General features: G+C 39.8%; 1 protein-coding gene across 1 annotated transcript in view; it reads left to right on the top strand.

Moving 5' to 3' along the window:
* Carnmt1 (carnosine N-methyltransferase 1) overlaps nucleotides 1–17,621 on the top strand; it is a 31,158-nt gene extending 13,537 nt beyond the window's left edge. Inside the window, exons 4-8 of the mRNA XM_042665581.1 lie at nucleotides 7,099–7,239; nucleotides 8,142–8,320; nucleotides 10,660–10,773; nucleotides 14,357–14,460; nucleotides 15,063–17,621. Of these exons, the coding sequence (XP_042521515.1) occupies nucleotides 7,099–7,239; nucleotides 8,142–8,320; nucleotides 10,660–10,773; nucleotides 14,357–14,460; nucleotides 15,063–15,164 (640 nt within the window). The 3' untranslated portion in view covers nucleotides 15,165–17,621. The remainder of the gene's footprint in view (nucleotides 1–7,098; nucleotides 7,240–8,141; nucleotides 8,321–10,659; nucleotides 10,774–14,356; nucleotides 14,461–15,062) is intronic.
* Nucleotides 17,622–22,611: the final 4,990 nt, after the last annotated feature.

The raw sequence follows: 22,611 nt of genomic DNA, 5'->3' as shown, positions 1-22,611 counted from the left end.
TAAACCTGAGCCACTGACCTGGCTGTGTTGGCAATTTTAATTTACATTTATTTTAACACCAGTGAGCTTGAACATCTTCTGTGTTGAAGAGCTGTTTTTCTTTTGTAGTTCTTGGGATTCACCCTGGTGCTAAATCACGTCCTGAGTCCTTTGGTTTGTACTTCTGTGTTTCAGATAGTGTCTCCCTAACTGCCTGGGCTGGCCCAAAGCAGATGGCCCACCTGCCTTGCCTCCTGGGTAGCTGGGGGAGGGCCTGTTGCACGTGGCTCTTTCATGCTGAGCGGTCTGTACTCATGGTTTTTCTTATTTGATTGAGGCATAAATGTTGTTAAGAGTTAGCGTTTAAAGTTGTTGGGGGCGGCATCGTCTCAGCTGGAGAACGTGGAGGGAAACACTGGACCTCACATTCCCAGTGTTGTGTTTACCACCCTGTAGAGTTCCAGAGTATTATCACCAACCCCCCCAATAAAACCCTGTATCTATTAAGCAGTCTTCCCCATTTTCCCCAGCTGGCCCCCCTACCTTTGTTTCTCAGCAGTTGGACTTTGAGGTGACTTAGATACAGTTTTCTTCGTATTTAATTCTGCATGGAGAAAAGAAAATAATACTTTGCCAGGAACATGAACTCAGAAATTCTCTGGTTAACCAGCACTTGGAAGGCTGCGGCACGATGATAAGTTCAAGGGCAACCCGGGCTGCATAGCAAGGCCCCATCTCACCAAAGCAAAACAAAATCCCCGGGGTTTTTGTGGTTCTTTGGAATCCAGGTTGGTTCTGGGTAAATCTGGCTTTTTCAATTTCTAGACTCCTGCTTGTTTGAATTCAATGTGATCTATATTCAGGCTGGGTTTGACTTGACCCTTTCTTCCCATCTCTCACTTGCTCCCTTCCTTCCTTCCTTCCTTCCTTCCTTCCTTCCTTCCTTCCTTCCTTCCTTCCTTCCTTCCTTCCTTCCTTCCTTCCTTCCTTCCTTCCTTCCTTCTTTCCCTTTCCTTCTTTCCCTTCCCTCCTTCCTTCCCTCATTCCCTCCTCCCCTCCCCCCTCCCTCCCTCCCTCTCTCCCTCCCTCCCTCGTCTTTTCCTCCCTTCTTCCCTCCCTTCCTTCTTCCCTCCCTCTGTTCCCTTGTTTTATTTTTTGGTGTAAATCTTGGGGCTTGAACTCAGGGCCTGGGTGCTGTCCCTGGGCTTTTTTTTTTTGCTCAAGGCTAACACTATCGCTTGAGCTGTAACTATTTCAGCTTTTTCAGTAGTTGATTTTATGTAGATAAGAGTCTCATTGACTTTGTTGCCTGGGCTGGCTTTAAGCTGCAATCCCAGATTTCAGCTTCCTGAGTAGCTAGGATCACAGGTATGAGCCACTGGTGCCTGGCTAGCTTTTTCTTTTTAAAACATAAATTTTTTTATCTTGAAATTTGAAATTTTGGGAGCTGTGGGCATGACTCAAGTAGAAAATCCTGCTCTAGCAAACTAGAGACACTGAGTTTGAAACCCTTTTCCCCAAAGCAGGAAAAATAAGAGTAATTTGAATTTTTCTAATTTTCTTTATAATAAGAGATGTTGTCTAACATGGAATGTCAGCGTTTGGCATATTTAGGAAAGGGAGATGAGGTGATACTTAATACTGATGAGGTAATTTGTATTTACTAAAATGCACATGGAATTAACTTTTTAATCAGTAAAGCATTTTTTTCTGTGTAGATGCGTTTTCGTGGCTTGTCCAGTTTGTCCAGGCATATGCTGGAGTCTGTATAGCACAAACAGCTTTGTAGCCTCACATAGATAACTGTGTCTATTAGTTAATAAGGAAATGCTATCTAAATTGTCTGAAAGTCTCAACACTTCAGTAGTTACTAGTCTCTGGTTTTTGCTTTAAATTGATTTTGAGTAGCTGCACATGGAAGTATAGCAGACCACCTTTCAAAAAAACACAAACTCACCATTTAAATGAACCAAAATGAACATTGTAGAATAATATGTATTGAGATTTTTATTTTCCAGGTGTTTAATCATTTAAAGTTAAGAATTTAATTCTGTAAACCATATAGTTGCTAAGGAAAGAGATGCAGTTTGGGCCTGACTGACATAACATTTTCTTATCCTCAAAACTATTAAACTATAATATTTTAGATCTTAATTTCATTAGCCTATTTCATTAGAAGAATCTGGAGTGATTTGAGTATGAGAGTTATAATTTATAACAGGATTCTGTTAGCTGAGGGAATTCATTTTATGGGAAAATGGAGGAAATGTAAACTGCCAAGTAATTGTAGTATGTTAGAGGTTGAAAATAGATTTCTCCCTCAGTCCAAACGCTCTCTTACACCAAAGACAGATATGTAGTACAGATTTTTTTCAAATCAAAATTTCAAGTGTTCATAAATCTAGAGTGATAATGCAATGATAAAATCAAGACACAATTAATGTAAAGAATGGTATAAATAGTTTATAGAAAAGAAAGACAAGACTGTTAATCTCACATGATAATGTAAATATAAAACTTCATAAAGATGTCATTTTATTTGAACTATTAGGATGAAAGGAAGTATATTGCTGGTGAATGAATTGTTTTGCTATGCTTGTCAAAATATAAATGCATATATACTTGATTCCAAATAGTTCAGTTTTAAGGAAACTTCTGCAGATGCACTTCTGTATGTGGAAACTGTTCATGTGAAAGGCATTAATTTTTAACATTGTAGTAGCAAAATATTAGAAATAATTAAATATCTTTAACTGCGATTTTGGTCAATTGTAATGCCATTATGCAGTGGATGATTAAGGAAGCTCTGGGAACTGGTGTAGAAAGAAGTTCACAGTCCATTCCATCAGGGTTTGGAAAAAAAAAATCTATCTGCCAGGTAGTAAATGGTTTGTGCTATATAGGTAGTAAAATCTCTGTGGGGACTACTTAGGTTGTTATGGGAATGAAGCCCAAAACTTGGATGGACAGGCAGAGATGGGTTTGGCTGTGTGTACCCCTTGCACTTTTATTTACAGAAACAACTCTGGACAAAGCAAAGAATTTGGGGTATAAGCTAGTAACAGGTATATGATTGCAGGGCCAAAAGCATCGGGATGTGAATCCAAGGTTTTTGACACCTGAGAGAGATAGGTAAGATGATGATTCATATTGATAAGGTCATAACTGAAAGGGAGTTTCTGTGGGTTTGTAAAAGCCCCGTAGACTTAGATGAGGAAAATCACTTCTGAGATCAGTGAGAAGTTGTCTTACCAAAAGTAAGTTCTTTGTTGGGAGAGAATGATGAGGGAAATTGTGGCCATATGTTTGAAAGCACTAGACACTGCGTTGATAACCAATCTAGTTTTAGTGATGATTAATAAAGATGTCAACACTTAGGTCTGTTTGATCTTGATATTTTGCCAAATTTTCTTCAAATTTGTTTCTTTTAAAAGAAACATTACTGGGGAAGTTGAAATGGTCCTGCAAACCAGAGAGTAAATCCCTGTTCTTTGGAGATGACCACTAGCATGCAGTAGCTTTGTCATTCAATTATTGCATTGGTTTATTAACTATGTCTGAAAAACACATTATACTCTTTTGTACAGTTTTAAGGTTTAATGGTTTGGGGTATAATATGAACATTTTTGGCTCATTTTGTTTATTGGAAACTGGAGATGTGAGCCCTGAGCACTGGAAGCTGCTCCTCCAATCCCTGCTTGGTATAATGATTTTTACAATTTATGTGTATAGACTAGCACTGTTCAGAATTTGTGGACATGACATTGTACAAATTCAAGGTGCATGTATAATTTAAAATTTTTGAGTAGCCATATAAGTAAAACAAACAAAAAATTATAATAACCCAAGAGGTCTAAAATAATTTTAGCATGTAATCAATATAAAAATTATTTATGGGATAGTTCACTGGTATAGCCTTTTAGTCTGGTTTTATCTTACACTTACCACATATATCAGTTTATACCCTTTACATATTTCAGTAGCCATGTGTTTTAGTGGTTTTGCTGTATTGAACAGAATGGTTGTGATTCAGAGAACCACTTGTGTGTGTGTTCTACCATCAGAGGTCAGACATGTTTCATTATATGTTTCAGCCTGGCATCTTATCATCCTTAAATTTATAGTCCTCCTCTGCTCCACAGAAATACCTTTATAGAAATGTCCTAGACTTCCTAAAGATTTATAAATTTGTAGTAGTGTGTATTAGATTCATATGCATTATATATACACACACTTTTTTAGTGGAACTTTTCATTACGTTAATTTTGTTGTTGTTGGTTTTTTGTTTTTGGTTTTTTGTCCTGGGGCCTGAGCACTGTCCCTGAGCTTCTTTTGCTCAAGACTAGCACTCTACCACTTGAGCCACAGTGCTACTTCTGGTATTTTCTGCTAATGTAGTGCTGAGGAATTGAAACCCAGCTTCATGCATGCTAGGCAAGCACTCTACCACTAAGCCATATTCTCAGTCCCTTTGTTATGTTTTGTTTTCAAATATATATATATATATATATATATATATATATATATATGTAATATTTTTACTGTGTTAATTGTGCACGTAATTTGAAGGTCTTTTAGCCTGCTAATTCTTTCATGGTTGGGTAATAACCTCTTAATAGCAGCCATGTATATAGTACAATTACATTTTTTACTTCAAATTGGGCATATAGAGTTAGTTGATTGTGATTGTGAAAAATTTTGTAATAGTCATAAAATTAGCTTTTCATTAAATTATTGGTGCCATTATTAGCAGAAGATTTTAAAGTTAATTTCTGTATGATTTTTTTTTTTTTAACCTTGGTCAATAACTATGTAGAAATTGATTAGTAGCTATTTTTCTGTGTGTGCTGGTGCTTAAATTCAGAGCCTAGGTCTCTTGCTTGGCTTTTTCTCCTCGTGGCTGGCACTCTACCATAACTCCAATTCTGGCTTTTAACTTTTATTACTCTATGGATTTATTTTCAGATCTTTTCCTTGCAGTTGCATTGTTTTAATTTTAATTTTATTTTGTGGTTCAGGGGATCAAATTGCTTTGCAAATGCCAGAGAAGAATTCTCCCATCACCGAACTATATCCCTAGCCCTTATTTATTTAATGGTGATCACCCACTCAAAGGCTTAAGAGTAGGGGATGAAAATCCATATTTTGACAGAGAATTCAGGAACTCAGAAAAAGGAGACAATTCTAATTATGGAGAATAGGACTTTTAGTGGGTCTGGTAGGAAGTGACAGGTGAGAATGAGACCTGGGGTAGGTTGCCTTTGTGGCTGGTGTGTGTGTGTGTGTGTGTGTGTGTGTGTGTGTGTGTGTGTGTGTGTGTGTGTGTGTGAGAGAGAGAGAGAGAGAGAGGGAGGGGGGGAGAGAGAGACAGACAGAGCGACAGAGACAGACAGACACACACACACACACACACACACACTCAGGATTGAACCCCTGGAGAGAGAGAGAGAAACAGACAGAGGATTGAACCCTTGGTCTAGTTTCACTAAAACCCCTGTATTCATGAATATTATTATATGGCTTCATAGTATTAGTATTGAAGGACATCTTACTAGTTATTTTAGATCTTTTTGTCAGAAGTCATGTTTAACAAGCTTTTGGTTTTTTTTCCTATATAAAATTCAACAGTGAAGTGTATATATATGTATATATATTTATTTATAGAAACATACTTCCAGTATATTTATGGTACTGTACGATACCATGGAAATTTCCTGAAGCCCCAGAGAGCTGTTTATATCGCTTTCATTTCAACGTCTATAATGCACATGTTATCAGATAGCCTATTAGTAGAGAATGCTCTTGTGCTGTTTGAGCCTGCCAGTTTTAAAGCTCATAATAGTTTAAAAGATGGAATTGTAAAAAAGAGTACGTTTTTAAATTAGATTTGAGTGCTAACACATTAGGGAATACAGTAAAATTCTGTGTGTGTGTATGTGTGTGTGTGTGTGTGTGTGCATTTGCACATTCACTTCTGTCAGGTTGAATTCAGGGCCTCACACTCACTTAGTTGTGTTGTTTATGGCTGGTGCTTTTCATGACACTTCCAGTCCACCGTTTTGCTGGTTAATTGGAAATGGAATCTCACAGCCTTTTCTTACCTGTGCAGGCTTCGAACCTCCAAACTGCCATGTTAGCCTCCTGAGTAACTAGGATTACAAGTGAGAGCCACCAGTTCCTTGCTGTGAAATTCCTTTTTAATTGGTATGATGCCAGCTGATTAGACTCTTTTCTATAAGAATATTATTTTACTATTCTCAAGATTACTTTTCTTGGCCCAAATTCTTGAGCTTAGTTCAAACCCCAGTATAGCAAAAAGGAAAAAAATTAAAAGAAAGAAGGAAAAGGTAAAGATCGTTTTGCTAAAGTATCCCCCATCCCACCCCCCTTTTTTTTTCAGTTTGAAGGAATATTGCCAAGGGAAAATACAACAGCAAGGTGGTGCCACTACATGGAGATGAATGTAGTTGTGAATCTCTGAGTTAGTTTGTGTCATAAATGCTCAATGAGCAGGCAGTTCTGTTCTAGCACTAGGAAGGCTCTGACACAGAACAGCAAAGCAAAAATTGAGGAGAAAAAAAAAAAGAGAAAACAGAAATAAAAGGCAGTTGACCATTTTCCTCATAAATGCATGCCCTTCCTGAAATACAGTTTTAGAGATAGACCTGACGTAGAGAAATCTAAATATATTAATCTCTTCTGGTTATGTTATTTTATTATCCTTAAAGCTTAGAAGTAAAATAGCTTTGTATCATGATGGAAGAATGCTGTTCAAATTTCTCACACAGTTGGGATCACTTGGGGATAATTTAAGACAGCTGTCCGAAGCCTCATGTAAGGAGTATGAGTTGATTTCCTGAGCTTTCACAAGGAAAGTAACTCCTTTTGGAGAAAAAAAAAAATTGAGGGGGAATAAAACGTCACCTAATATCCAAGTACATGATAATTCCTTATTCTTTAAAAAAATTCATACTTAGGAGAAGTGTATCTCAATTTTTATGAAACCAGAGTCCTCGTGAACTTATTATTGATTAATTGAGGTTTTAGTTGTTAATGTGGATTTTGCCTTTTTTTTTATTCCTTTGAGGGGTTGGACATAATTGCCTTATTTCATTTCAGGGTTCCTTCTAAAGTAACTATTCTGGTACCTGGTGCTGGACTAGGAAGACTGGCCTGGGAAATAGCTATGCTAGGTTATGCTTGTCAAGGAAATGAATGGAGTTTTTTTATGCTCTTTTCTTCCAACTTTGTACTCAACAGGTATTTCTTTTATTTTTTGCTGGAAATAGTAATATCTCAGAATCAGGTTGATTTATTTTTGAACAATTATGAATTTGAAGAGAAATATGTAATACTTGAGCATGACATATATGGATCCTATTTATGTTAAACATATACAAATGACCACTTTAACCAGTACTGCCTAATGAAGAGAATGTTGAAAGTGAGCATTCTATGAAACCGAAATGCTTTCAGTACAGAACCACAGGACTAATGAAACTGTGACATAGGACAGAGTATTTTCTCATCGGTCCTCAAACTTCTTCATCCTTTCGTTTCTTTAGTGGAATAAGAGTTCAGGATAGCGTCATAACTCTTTTCCTTAATGGAGTTCATATTAAATGGCCAAGTATACTCACATGACTTGAGTTGGAAGGATCTCAGAACTTCTGTGGCCTCTATCAGAAAAGGTAGTAGAACAAGTTACCTATTTTTAAAGTCAGAAGAACAGAACAAGTAGCTGCCTGTGTAAATAATATTTTGTCTCACGTGGCAGTGTGAGTTTTAGGGGGTTAGTAGGAAGGGAGGAGAGGGTTGTACAAAGTAGCTAAGTAGAAGGTAAACTTGTACATAAAGCCAGTATTTTTTAGTAGTATGTTTTTTCTTGATTTTGAAATTAAAAAATGTATTTGTATAAATTTGAATAAATAACGCATTTATATCTGACTTTAATTTTTTTCTGTCTTAATCCATGATTGGTTGCTCCATCTACATGTTTATGTACATTTTCAGATAACTTAGTGGGGTATTTAGTGTTGCTACTGTTCTAACAAATCACGTATGCAAGCCTTCAATCAAACAAATTGTATTGCAGTTTTTAAGGTTCATTTCCTTGGTTAAATCTTTAGTTAACACTGACTTAATATGCTCATATTTTGCAGATGCTCTGAAATTAATAAATATAAACTTTATCCCTGGATCCATCAATTTAGCAATAACCGGAGATCAGCTGATCAGATTCGCCCCATCTTTTTCCCTGACGTTGATCCCCACAGTCTTCCTCCTGGTTCTAACTTTTCTATGACAGCAGGAGATTTTCAGGAGATTTATTCAGAATGCAGTAAGTTCCCAGTAAGCCTTTGAAAGGTCTTGTCCTTTAAGCTTTATGAGCCAATGGTTTGGTCACTCACTAGTGGTAGAATATAATGGAAAGCAGGGACACTTCAGAATATTTCCAGGGTCTTGTGTAAGACACTGATGGGAAATGGAAACACATATATCTTCAGTTAAATGTAGAAGCTGTTGCATCTGTTAATGTAAGACAACATGAAAGCAAATCTCAGGTGTATAATGATTGTAATAAATGTGGAAGTAAGCTAGTATGAGAAGGGAGCTTTTTGTAGTTAGACTGTGCCTTGAAGGATAAGAAGACAGTATTTGAGATCAGCAGAGGTACGAAGATAAGAATAAGGTAATCAGGGACAACAGTACATCTGAACTGGTGTGGGAAGAGATCTAATGGGAAATATGACTAGAAAGTATGTTGTTTGATAGGGATTGTAGAAGACATTTATAGTCCAATTGAGTTGGATATTTGTCTAGCAAGCTGTTGAAAACGGCTAGGTATTAGAGAAGGGAAGTAGCTGTGGGAAATGAGAGGGGAAGGGCTGACAGAATAGAGAGCCAGAATGCTGGAGTCATCAAGGTCATTCTCTAACAATACTTGTTGAGTGTCTACCAAATAGCAGTTGTGCATTGGAAGCCAGACTGAGCAAAAAAGTCCCTATCCACGGGCTATTTAAAACTCTAGGAAGGGGAGAGAAACAATAACAATTACAATAATATGCAGGAAAAGAAAGTTGGGAATTGGGATAAAGGGCAGCTTGGGAGGGACTAGTGCATAGAGTTATCAGGGAAGGGCAGTTAAGAGCAGCCACGGAAAGAAGCATGCCATGACTTGAGAAGGCAAGAAGTCAAGGCATTGATGGAAGGGGAAAAATGGTACCGTCAGTGGGACCGACTAGGGAAATGGTAGCAAGACTGCTTGTTCTGTAGGAAGTAGAAGGCAAGATGGGGAGATCAGAAAGCAGAGAGCATTGGTGAACAGACTTGGAGGCCACAGCAAAGGTAGAGCTGAGAAGCTCTTGGAGAGAGGATTTAGAGCAGTGGTGACCATTTAGAAAGATTTTATATATTTAATTTTCTCTGCATTATAGTTTCAAGAGCTCAGCTTGCTATGTGGGCCCTCTACCACTTGAGCTATATTGGTATGTAGATATATATTTATATAAATATAGTTATCTTGATATATAGATATATTTTCCCCTGAATTCTTAAGATTAGGGCAACCTTGCCAGATACCAGTGGCTCACTCCAGTAATCCTAGCTACTCAAGAGGCTGAGCTCTAAGGATTGTGGTTCGAAACCAGCCTGGGTAAAAAAAAATCCCCATGAGACTCTTACCTCCAATTAACCACTCAAAAACTGGAAGTGACACTTTGGCTCAAAAGAGGTAGAATGCTGGGATGGGAAGATGGCTCAGTGGTAGAGTGCTTGCCTCACATGCATGAGGCCCTGGGTTCGATTCCTCAGCGTCACATAAGGCAGAAAAAAGCTGGAAGAGGGGCTGTGGCTCAAGTGGTAGAGCACTAGCCTTGAGCTGAAGAGTTGAGGGACAGCGCCCAGGCCCAGAGTTCAGGCCCCAGGACCACCACCACCAAAAAGATTAGGGCAACTGGTCCTCTGTACTTGGAGACAGACTGAAGAGTGTACGTGCTGGATAAAGTAAGGAAGTAGAGGGTGTAGGAAGCCTTGGTGGAATCTGGTGCCCCCAATCCTGTCCCCTATCCCTCCGCCCAGCCACAGCCTTCACAAGGTGCCCGTATCCTGCTTCTGTGTGCTCCTGGCCCCTTGGTCCCTGGAGATTATCCCAAGTTGTCGGGGGTGGGTGTTCAGGTCTCTGATGTCATTCATTTCTGAAATTGGCCATGAATACCTACATTGTTTCTGGAGTCTGCCAAAATCCGTGGTTAGCTCTGGATTAAATCAGAATTTAAAAATTCAAATATCTTTTTTAATCTAATAGATATTAGTGAAGGCTAGAGGATGTGAGCCTAGCTCAGTGTGTGGCCTGTGTAGCAGCACACACACACATCCACACAAAATAGACTAAGGCTGGAAGCTAAGTAGATGTTAACGCTCTTAAAAATAGCTAATATCTATCTAATCGTCTGAGTGCTTTTTATTAGCTCATTGATAAAACCTTCACTATGAACTACAGAATTATCTCCCATAAATGATTATTTGGTTACATTAATTATTATGCTGATAAAAGGATGGTAGCTTCTGTGACCCTGTAGTGAAATAAAATACCAGTATTTTATAAGAAATAACCAAATTTAAGGCATTAACTAAAGGAAAAAGAAAAAAGACAGTGATTTTATTTTATTTTTTTATTAGATACTTGGGACTGTATTGCCACCTGTTTCTTCATAGACACAGCTCATAATGTAATTGATTATATTGACACAATATGGAAAATACTCAAGCCCGGTGGAATATGGATAAATCTTGGTGAGTGCTTCAGTGTTTATTACAAACTCTTATACATTAATCTGAGTACTTACAGCAGTTTTTACATTTGGTGAGTTCACAATTCCATATGTTCATGAATCTTACATGAGTCATACATGTTTAAAAACCTCTACATTTTCTTTTAGACAACATCCTAGAGTCAGTACCTCCAAAAAGTAGAAACCCAAGCCATTTGTCTTACTTACTGAAGCATTTGGAGGAAAAGTTTGAGCTTTCCAATGGAAGCCTCCTCCCTAATCCATCTGTGTTACTTTTCTATCTGGAGTTTGAGAACAAGTAAAAATTCAATTTAATTTATGCAAAAAACTTGTGCTATATCTTATTGCTTGCTGATAAAAATTAATGATGAGTAGGACATGATAACCCAACTGGAATCTGTAAGAATTACTACTTCTCTTTCTAAAACAAAGAGTGTAATGGAATCTCAGTTAAGTGTCTTGACTACAGTGAGATCTATAAACTGTTGAGAAAGACATTATGGTAGACTATAAAGGCTTTCAAGGTGAAGTTTATAGAGTGTTATAGGACAGACACACATGATTTTGAATTCTTGGCTTTCAGCTTAGATCTAGTTTTATTGCTGACATTCTGTCACCTGTTTTTTTGTTGTTTTGTTTTGTTTTTGGTGCTGGTACTGGGACTTGAACTCACAGCCTTGCACTTTTGCTTGGCCTTTTCACTCAGAGGTAACTGCTGTACACTGAGTTCCAACTTTATTTCCAGCTTTTGGTGGTTAATTGGAGATAAGAGTATCATGGGCTTTCCTCCCTTCAAACCAAAATCTTTAGATCTCAGCCATTATGTAGCTACGATTACAAGCATGAGCCATCAGTAGCATCTTGCTGACTTTTAAACTGTATTATTTTTCCAGAGAGATTTTACCACCTGGACTAAGTAGTAGTCTTCCTGACTTCAGAATTCCATAGGACCAGTTAAGAGCAGCTACAATCCTAAGAACTGGGATATGGGAATATCTCAAACTAATTTTGAGACTTAGAACAATGGAAACAGCATACTCATTAAAAACACTTGGAAAGTTAACATTTCACAAATAGAATCCTTAACGTAAGTTAGAGAAATATTCTCCAAAAAAATCTCGGAATCCAAAATTTTTCTTCAGTACTGGTATCTTGTTTTTTTTTTTTTTTCTTTTTCTTTTTTTTTTTTAAATGCCATGTACTTAAGTCTTTCCTGTTAACCAGTTAACGTGGCTGTCACTATTTTTTTCAATTCTCTATCTGAATCTCTGATCCAGGTATCTTTTGCGTCCCAAACATGTCTTGTCTTACTTGAGTTTAGGACAGCGTTTAAAGTCTGTATGTCTGAAGAAAATGATGACTTTAACTCCCTGATACCCTTTCTGTTCCGTGGTCTGCTTGGATTATCCCAGCTGACCTACTGGGAGAACTCCTTCACCTTTTTATTAGTTAGCAAAGGTGCTACAACAGGATACCAGATTGGCTATTTTAAACCAAAGAAGTGTACTCCCTCACCGTCCTGGGGGCTGGAGGTAAAGTGTCAGCTGGATGGGATATGAATGAAAAAGGGGGATTTCCTGGTTGGCAGAGGGGGTGGGGTTAAAGGGATTGAAGATTGAAGTATATTACATATCTTTATATGAAGCTAGCATAGTAAGACTCAAAACTATTTAGGAAGGAGAGGTATGGGGAATATCATGGACGGGGTGAATTTTCTGAAGGCACACGTATCTACGGAATTATCACAAGGCCACCCTGGACTATTCATGGATGCTAAAAAAAAATGTTCTCTTAAAAATCAACCTCACTTCCCTGTTGATGTCTGGTAAGGCTTTCCTGGTGAGTTGCGCACAGCTGTTATTGATCTGGGTATGGGGGTGGAGAATAGGAAGCAAGAGAGCTTAGCCCCACCCCCACTCCCAACCTCAAACGACTAAAACAAATCCCCCACAAAACCAAACAACTGCAGTCAACTCTCCGCTGTCTCTTAGGAGGACACTGAATGTACTGGGTCCCACTCTTAGAACCACCTCTAACTACCTCCTTACTGTCCCTGCTTTCCAATGCAGCTATATTGAGGACTAGGACTAGTAGGAGCTGTGAAAGGCAAGGGCAGCAGGACTCAGCCACGTCACCCTCTCGTCTGCATCCAGTCTTTCTAAACGTTGAATCTGTGGTTGCGGGGAGGGTCTTGGAGTTTGAGATCAGGGCCTTGCACGTGCTGGACAAAAGTGCTCTAAAACGTGAGCCATCTCTCCCGTCTTTTGCTTCCTTTCTCAGGTGAGGTCTTGTATTCTCTCAGGCTGGCTCCCTATCATCATCTTTCTACCTTTGCTTGAGTAGCTGGGACATGGACATCCTACCATGCCCAATGATAAGCTGGGGTGTTAGCTAACTTTTTGCCTTGGCTGGTCTCAAACCATGATCCTGAATACTGGTTTCAGTGTTGTGACTCAATGAAACTTCAATCTTCAATAGCTCTGGAATGGTTTCTAAGTCTGTATCCCAAAGTTTCTTAACTGTGTTGACACTACCAATATGTGAGGCAGGATTAATGGTGTCTTTCCATACCTACAAGCTAGTACCAGCATCCCTGGCTTCTTCCTACTAGATTTCAGTCCGAGTTATATCAACTAAAATTGTCCCTAAACAATGGAAGATGTCCCTGGATGGGGAAAAGTTGCTTTAACTTCATTGTTCATTTGGATTAGGATTACTGTAGTAGGATCTTGTCCTCAGCTTTCCATACCCCTTTTACTTCTTCATATTTTCACCAGCAAACAGACTTCTGCATCAGCATCTAGATTTCTTGATCAGGTACTCTTTAAGGATTATGTATAGTTACTCTTTAAGGATTATGTATAGACTTCTGCATCAACATCTAGGTTTCTTGACCAGTTACTCTTTAAAGATTATGCATAGTACTCATCAAAAATACTTGGAAAGTTAACATTTCACAAATAGAATCCTTAACATAAGTTAGAGGAATAATTTTTTTTAAATCTCAGATTATTTTCCACATTAAGGCCAAGATACACATGAAACCATTTGTGGCACAAATTAGGAGTTTGTAGCTGAGTTATCTGAAGCATAAACACTGCACAAATTCCATGCTTAAGTCCCCTCCTTCCTGGAAGCCCTTCTTTCAGCTTATCTGTACCTTCTTATCCAGGCTAGCGTGAGATCCTTCTGTTTCATGCGATAACTAGTTTGTAACTGCAGTTTTGCATTTGCTTATAGAACTATATTACTGTATGCCTTTGGAATTTGGGGACTTAACATTCTCTGGTTCAGCTACTCTCTCAGTAACTAAAGAGTTACAGATGAAGGCCTACTATGTGGATAATCACACTGTGGGGCAGGTATACGTAGGGATTCATTCCCCTTGAGTGTAAGCGCAGCTCGCAGACATTTCTGGGCCAGTGTCAAGAGGTCTGGATCATTCAGCAGATGTATGGTTCTTCACTTGTTCATTTTTGTATCATCCACTGTTCAAGCAAATTAACTTGGAATTCAGTCTAACATAGCTACTAGTACTTGCTTACTGTGTTCAGGTAATTCATCGATGTATCTTTAAACCGTAGGTCCTCTACTGTACCATTTTGAAAACTTGGCAAATGAACTTTCTATAGAATTGAGCTATGAGGATATAAAAAATGTTGTTCTGCAATATGGATTCCAGCTAGAGGTAAGGATGGAATGAGATGTGGCCAAAGTTTTAACTTTCATAGTATTTAAAGAATGTAGATAGGATATGTTCTGGCTTTGGTTTTTAAGTCTCTTATTTTCTCGTTCATAAAGTGAGGCTAGTTTATGTACATAGTTTTCCAAATTATAAAGATGGGAAAATATATATCAAGGAAAATAATAATTGCTGGTGAAGAAGGCTTTCTAGAAATACTAGTTTGTCATTATAATATTGGCCTTGATAAGCCTTGTAACTAATAGATATGCATAGACAAGGCTCTGGAGGAGTGGAAATGAAGTGTAAAAGGAATAGAATTCTCTATTTTCTTTCTTTTTAATCATGTATGTTAAATAAGGGTTTATGATGATCTTGCTATTGTATTTCAGTTGTTCATCAATTTAGAAGTACCACGTATTGGTGGTAACCTTGAAAGATTAAGATGTTCTTTTTATGGTGTGATTGCTGATAGGACCAGTCTCATGGGGGCAGTTTGTAGTAAGCAATACACTTACGGTGGTGCTTGCCACTTATAACTGGCTCAGTATTTGCTGGTGGTATTGTCATTGCGATCTTCATCATCATGGTTTTTGTTTGCATTGCAGGTGGAAAAAGAATCTGTGTTATCAACATATACTGTGAATGATCTCTCTATGATGAAATACTACTATGAATGTGTCCTGTTTGTGGTCCGTAAACCACAGTAAAGGTCTTTAGAAAGAATAAATGCTGAAATAAACAATGAAAATCAACTATCAGTGATGACAGGACACAACCTCAAATCAGCGGTGCCTTCTTATTCCTTACAAGATTTAGAAATAGTGTCTATTTTCTTAATAATGTCTATTGCTTTTTTCAGAAATATACTATGCCATGCAGATTTGTACTACACAAGTAAAAATGGAGGAAATGTCTTCAAGGACACTTTTCCTTGAAGCCCATAATTGTCTTTTAAGTAGGGAAAAACTCTAAACTCCAATGTCTTCATGAAGCTGTCTCTTGCAAGTCTGCCGTATTACTGACTGATAGTATTGAAGTCTATAATCTACTTTTTTTTATTATTATTTTGTATGCATTGCACTCGATATTTTTAGAAGAGTCTAAGGATCCTCCGTCACATTCAACATCTGGAATTGGGACTTTAGTTCACATTGGACCTAAGCAATCTATACATAAAATGTGTTTCCACGCTTTGATCATCCATTCAAATTCGTTGTTTTTTTCTAGCTCAGTTGAATTTAGAGATGCATCAAACATTTCATTTCACTTTTATGAAATGCTAAATTTACTTGTAAAATACATTCAGGTCAGGAAAATATACTCAGGTAACTGAGAAATGAAGTTTAGCCACACTAAAACTGAACACTTTGTGGAAGCATACTTACCATGGACCATTTTGAAATGTGTGAGATCTCAGCATTCTAAGCAAGGTGCAAAAGCCTTTTTTCCAAGTAGTGCTAGGAAACCAGAATAACAAGGACAAAAATCTGCCCATTTGAAATTCACGATTTCAAAACTGAAATGATTGATTGTCAGTATCATGTTTACAATAATGTCTTTTTTAAAAAAAGATCTGGATTATGAAAGCAAGCACTTTTTTAGTTTTAAACAGTTATCTAATAAAAACAGTCATAATGGTATTACTGTGGAGAATTTTGAATATGAAATTCAGGGATGAATTACTGCCATGGTTTATGTCTTCAATACAGTGAACAGCAGCCATTCATGTAATTTCAGATTAACATCAGTTTTGTTCCCTGACAGATGGAGTTTAAACAATGTGTATGCTGCTTTAAATTTCTACCTCTAGCAGATCTTTATTTGAGGGAGGTTTTCTTGTTTGTTTTGTTTTTAATTTTTTTTTTGAGTTTGTTACTGTTTCCAGTAGCTTGGAAAGCAAGAGATTACTAATAATTTAACCTTTTCTTGGAGAAAAGATCATGTTGAATATTTTCACAGATAATTGTGATTGCTTTAAGAAACTTTGGTGGCAATTTGGATCAGATGGACAATCTTAATAATGTGCTAGTAGTGTGTTACGTTTTAGTAGGGATGTTTACTCACATGTTTTATGCCCTCTGTTGTTGATTCTGGGAGTCACTGCGGGATTGGAATCTTTCTAGTTGAGAAGGGAGCATGCACTTGAAGGGCCTTTGCGACCTTTCCTTACTCCCGGTACGCAGTGGAGCGCTCCACGAGAGTGACCTGACCTCAGGTTAGGTAGAGAACCTTGCAACCTCTGTCGCTGTTGCTTTTCCTTTTTCACTCTGGCTTGGTTTTTGTCCCTTTTCGTTCCTGGCAAAGTTCATTTGGTGGGAATTCTCATTACTACTCTGAATGAAATGAAAATTGCATGGGAGGACATCCCCCGCCCCCATTTATTATTTTTTTTTCAAGGAAAAAAAGCCTAAAATAAATAGAAATACTTAAAAATACATTCATTGAAAGGCAGGGAATGCATGCTGTTTCTGAGTAATTTAGAAATGCTTTTCAATCAGATTAGCTTTTTTTTTTTACAACCTATATCCAAACAAATATTTTCTTCATAAAGGCAAAAACAGCTTAACACTGGTGTTTGTTTTTTTTAATGTTCCAGGTACTTCTAAGTTGTGTATATTTAGTTAACTCTGAAATCACTTATTGGTTTATAATTTCTCCCTCCCATCTTTAAATGTCCTATACAGATTTGCCTCACCTTTTCTCTGAGTAACTTTTGCATTTATAACTTGACGATGTGGTTTCAGTAATAGACGTGTCACTGGAAGATTGTATTCTTAAGTTCAGTCCTAGCTACTAAAGTGTATAAGCCTTAAAGTTTTTCATTTTTCTTAAAACAGCTGTGTACACATGCTCATGTTTTCATAAAGTGATCATTGTGCTTGCCTCTTTTAATTTCTGTATTCTGAAGTGGTGCAGATTTAAGATCCTACGAAGCAAGCGGGGGGGCTCAGACAATATACAAACAAGCTGTATAAATCACAGTGTGGGATGATGAGGTTCGGGAACTGTACTGTGCACTGTATTTATATGTAATACGCATTTGAGCAGTTGCCAAAAGGCTGAATTGGAAGCTTCATGTCTGCATGAACTTTCCTACTTTTTTAATGTGTATGATGGACTTCATTTTTCTTGAATATTAAAGTTTGCCAATTGCTATGAAACAATTTTTGCTTGGTTGTTTCTATTTTAGTGATAACCACAAATAAGCCACGTATACTTTTGAACCTTTGCTTTGCCTGTTTTTGTTTGCTTATAGAAAGTCAGTAACATGACTATTTGCTTTGAGTCGGACAGGCTTAATATTAACTGTTTGCACTTCGTTTCATTCAAGTCCATTGTACTTTTTGTTGGAATCTAACAAGGAATAAAATTGATGTTTAATTTTGTTAAGTAACAAAAGTAACCACAAAGGCAAACAATAGAAAAAGATTTCCAGGACCAGCTAATAGGAGGACAAGTGTTTAGATCCTCTGGGTTCATTTTAGGAACCTTTGCTGAGACCTGAGGTAGGAGAAGGCCTTGGAGATACTTTACTCCGACTTAGTATTTTTTTTTTTTCCTGCTTCTAGCCCTTCCTTCTCTTTTTCTTGTGTTTTTAAGTCACTTTCCTGTTGCTGCAACGAAATACCTGAGAAAAATAACTTTACAGCTCATGGTTTCAGACCATGGTCACTTAGCACTGTTACGGGGTTTTTTTTGGTGGCAGTTAGGGGAACAAATGGAGTCCCCAAGGACATCTTTAAGGACCTGCTCCTTTCATCCAGAGCCCACCCTTGTATTTCTGTCACCTCCCAATAGCACATCAGGTTATGAATCATCGTGGGTTGATCTGTCCATGAGGCTAGAGGTCTCTGAATCAGTCCCTTTATTTTTTTTTTTTTGGTTGTGGGGCTTGAACTCTGGGCCTGGGTGCTGTCTTCAGCTCTTCAGCTTGAGCCACAGCTCCACTTAAGGTTTTCTGGTAGTTTATTGGAGACAAGAGTCTCACGGACTTTCCTGCCCGGGCTGGCTTTGAACTGTGATCCTCAGATCTCAGCCTCCTGGGCAGCTAGGATCTATTTCTGCACATTGCTGCCTTGGGGTCCAAGCCTTTTGACACATGAGCTTTTGGGGGGGACATTTTAGATATAAACCGTATACTATCCACAAAATTACAGGAGCCTTTACAGAGCTACCTCAACTGAGAAAATGGACAGGTGGTGCTTTCTCTGGATAAGCATCTTGCTTGTACTATAGCAAGCAATAAATCCTTCTTTCATTTTGGCTTCCTGTTTTAATCTGCCATCTAGCATCCGCCGGGTCACCTCTCAATGGTGGTGACTCTTTTTTTTTCCCATTGACCCTCCAGTCATCACTGTTACGGTGCCACCTTCCCTACAGGAAAACAGCTTAAGACGTTGAAAGTGTGTATCAGTTATTACAGAACAGCAAGAGACCTGAGTTCCCCACAGCTGTGAGTAGCCAGTTGCAAAGCAGCCAGTTTGTTGGAACAGTGAACCATGGGATGGGTAGAAAATGTACCATTTTTTCCCCACTGACTTCTGTCTCCAGGTTCAGTGGCTGGTCATTGATGCTATGTCTTCCTCATCTTCAGCTTTCATACTCTCAGGACCCCTGCTTCCTCTTCATGTACACACTACCATATTTCACAAAGTGACAGAGTCCTAGAGCTGCATGAGACCATCTCTGGACAAGCTGGAAAGACCTTTCCTTCAGAAACAAAATGGACTTGGTCAGTTTGCTTAAGGGAAAATTAATTACTTGGGCTTTGACATTGTGCCACTGACTCCAGATGCCAGTGAAAGCAGGACCTATAACCTGGGCGCTGCTTCATCTGAGGCTGAAGGTGTTGATTATAAAAGTGACTTGAGATTTTACCCTGCTTTCAAAGCTAGGAAGCTAGGCTGTCCACTGTTAAGACATCAGTCAAAAATAAAAGTTGGTTGTGCATAGTAATCGCAATAGCCAGAGTATTTTGTACTAGGTTTCTCAGGACCAAATCTCAGCCAGAAGAAGTGCCTACACAGACATTTGGGTCGCATTACAGAAGAACCCAAAGTTTTGGAATTTTTTATTTTTATTTTTGCCACTCCAGGGGCTTGAATTCAGGGCCTGGGCACTGTCCCTGAGCTTCTTTTGCTCAAGGCTAGCACTCTACCACTTGAGTCACGGCGCCACTTCCAGCATTTTTTGTTTATGTGTTACTGAAGAATTGAACCACAGGGCTTCATGCACGTTAGGCAAGCACTCTACCCCATTCCCAGCCTAGTTTTGGAAATCTTAATCATTTATAATGGGCTTTTGGAACCTTAATCTTAAAGTAAGCAAGCAGCATGTTTGATTTCCCATTGTAAATCATTAAACTGGAAAACAAATATACTTGCCTGTGCTTCTGAGGGAGATAGTACCTCTACCTTCCAGCTCTGATTATTGTACAGATACCTTTGAAGAGCTAAACTGAAATAGAAATACTCAGTTCCTCTAAAGCTTGCATGATGTATAACAATGTTAAGAGATGCATGTCAAGGTGGCTCAGTGGTAGAGCCCTTGACTTGCATGCTCGAGGCCCTGGGTTCGATTCCTCAGCACCACATAAGCAAAAAGAAAAAAGCCGGAAGTGGCGCTGTGGCTCAAGTTGTAGAGCACTAGCCTTGAGCTGAAGAGCTGAGGGACAGCACCCAGGCCCAGAGTTCAGGCCCCACAACCGGATCAAAAAAAAAAAAAAAGTAGAAACCAGAAACTGCTTCTAGTGAAGAAACTTGTCATCTGTGTGGCTATGGACTGAATATAAAATGTACCCCCAAAAGCTTCGTGAAAGGCTTTGGCCTCACTCTGGTGGCAGTAGTGCTAGGATCATACCTTATCAGTGGATTACCCATTCATTGGTGAGTTTATACTAAATGAGATGTTAGAAGTAGTCTGCCAGGTCTTAGTGGCTCATGCCTATAATCCTAGCTACCCAGGGGCTGAGCTCTGAAGACTGCAGTTAGAAAGCAGTCAGGGCCGAATGGTTGGTGAGATTCCTCTCACCACCAAAAAGCTGGAAATGGAGCTGTGGCCCAAGTGGTTGAGCACCAGCCTTGAATGAAAAAAAAAGCAGAGTTTGAGGCCCTATTTTATGCCCTAGGACTGGCACCAAAACAACAAAATTTATATGAATACCTGGAAGGCTGATGGATGGTGCATAGGTACACTGGAGGATAGTAACGAGATCCCTGTGTTAATTTAGCACTTAATACATGCTAGGCACTGTTCTAGACACTTGAAAAAAAATAGTGGCCAGTCCTTCCACTGGCTTAATTCCCAGGATGGGAGGCAATAACAACACATTGAATGATACAGTAGGCTGGATGGTTGTAGTGCTGGGGGGGGGGGGGGGGTTGGTGGAGAAGGTAGCTTGAATCTAGGGAAATGTGAAGTCAGTTGTATGAACAGAGTTGGACTCACTGGAAAGTGAGGAAGTTTTGTTTAATTGGCAACAATATCTGTTCCAACCGTGTTTAGGGTTAACACAAGACAATTGTACAAAGTCAGTCTTACAAAGTTTTAAAACCACTCCTACACCATAGATGGCTGTGAGGTTCCAGTTTTTAATAAGCAAATGTAAAGATATAAAGCTGGGTGCAGTGTCGCTCGCCAGCGGTGCTGGCACTGGGGAAGAAAGCTAAGACAGAATTGCTTGAAGCCCAGAAACGGAGCAGCCTGACAACTTTGGGGTCATTACCCACAGAAAGTGAACAGCACTAGAAAAAGACCTTTTCCGTACAAAATATGGGCTTAAGATCCTACTACAAAATTCTGAATATTAAAAAATGGTTTGCATAGATGTGTACTTTTTATTTTCATTATTGTTTCAATATTTCAATTATTGTCGGCCAAGTAGGTCTCAGTGAAGCTGCTCTCTTAAAAAAAAATCAACAAAATTACAAGTACATTCCTTAGGGATCTATCCATGTATGTATGAAAATTACAAAGAAAATGTAAAGGAATCGTTCAAAAAATAATTACTCGGAGGGAAAGGAAAGGAGCTGCCAGACGGAGAAGGTTAACACAGAGCTCCTCGTACCCTGGTGTCTGTGACATTTCTGACATTGTGAGACTGTTGGCACGTATGCTAAACTTCACAGCCTCGAAGAACAAGACAATGTAAGAACAAAAACGAGCCATTATCCGAACTTCACGGTCACTGAGCGGTGGGATCATCTCCAGAGCTTTCGAGCAGACCGCTAGGCTCAGGTTTTGTCTGTGTCTCTAGTTTGAAAAATGGCAAACTCTTCACTTGTTTGCATGGGTTCCCCCTATCAAACACGAGGAGGAACCCCCATTGCTTTCTCCCCAGTACTGCCCCTGCTGTCTGATTCTCGCGCCTCCCCCCAGGCCTCCCGGGGTGAGTAGAGATCCCTCGGTCGCATCCGCGAGCCAGAACTACCTTCACCCTTTACCCCTGAGCACTGTCCTCCTACTTGTTTTACTTTCCGTCCGAAACGATCAGAACACAAGGTAACAGGTTGTCTCCTCACTTCCCGCTAGGCGATCAGAGGGAGGGGACGCCGGCGAAGCTCGACCCGCTGTATGGCTTCCACGGGAGGACTGGCCGTGCCCCCCGGTCCTGCCTCTTCCTCCGGCCCGGCGATCTGGGGGGTGAGCCTCTCCCGCGGGTGCATTCCGCAGCCCAGGAGGGGGCCGCTCCCTGCGGCCAAACTCTGCGCCCCGCTACCCCCTCGACGCGAGCACAAAGCCGCTTCACCCTACTGCCTCCTAGATCTGAATCCTCCTTTGAATCCTAATTCCACGGGCTCGTCCCCCAACTCGTGGCCGGAGCGAGGGAAAAGTGGCAAACGTGGCAAAGGCGATGCCCAGCCAGGCTCCAAATCAGCGTGGAGAAAGACAGCCGCCGCCCCGCCCCCGAGCGCGGCCCCGCCCCCGAGCGCGGCCCCGCCCCCGAGCGCAGCACCAGACTCCGAGCCTCCCGCCACCCATTCCCCGCCTCCCCCCGCCGGGGCGCGCACTTCCGGCCGCGAGGGCGGTCGGGAACGCGCCCCGCCAGCCTCCACCAACCAGCGGCCTCGCCCGGCCGGCGCCAGGGTGCGCGCGCACAGCCGTGCGCTGGTTCGAATCTCCGCAGCTTCGCGGTTGCAGCCTAACGTCCGCGGC

Source organism: Dipodomys spectabilis, unplaced genomic scaffold (assembly GCF_019054845.1).
Source record: "Dipodomys spectabilis isolate Male_0828 unplaced genomic scaffold, ASM1905484v1 ptg000335l, whole genome shotgun sequence".
NCBI lineage: Eukaryota > Metazoa > Chordata > Mammalia > Rodentia > Heteromyidae > Dipodomys > Dipodomys spectabilis.
Note: the sequence above shows the minus strand (reverse complement) of the source record. Positions and strands in the feature narration are given on the sequence as shown.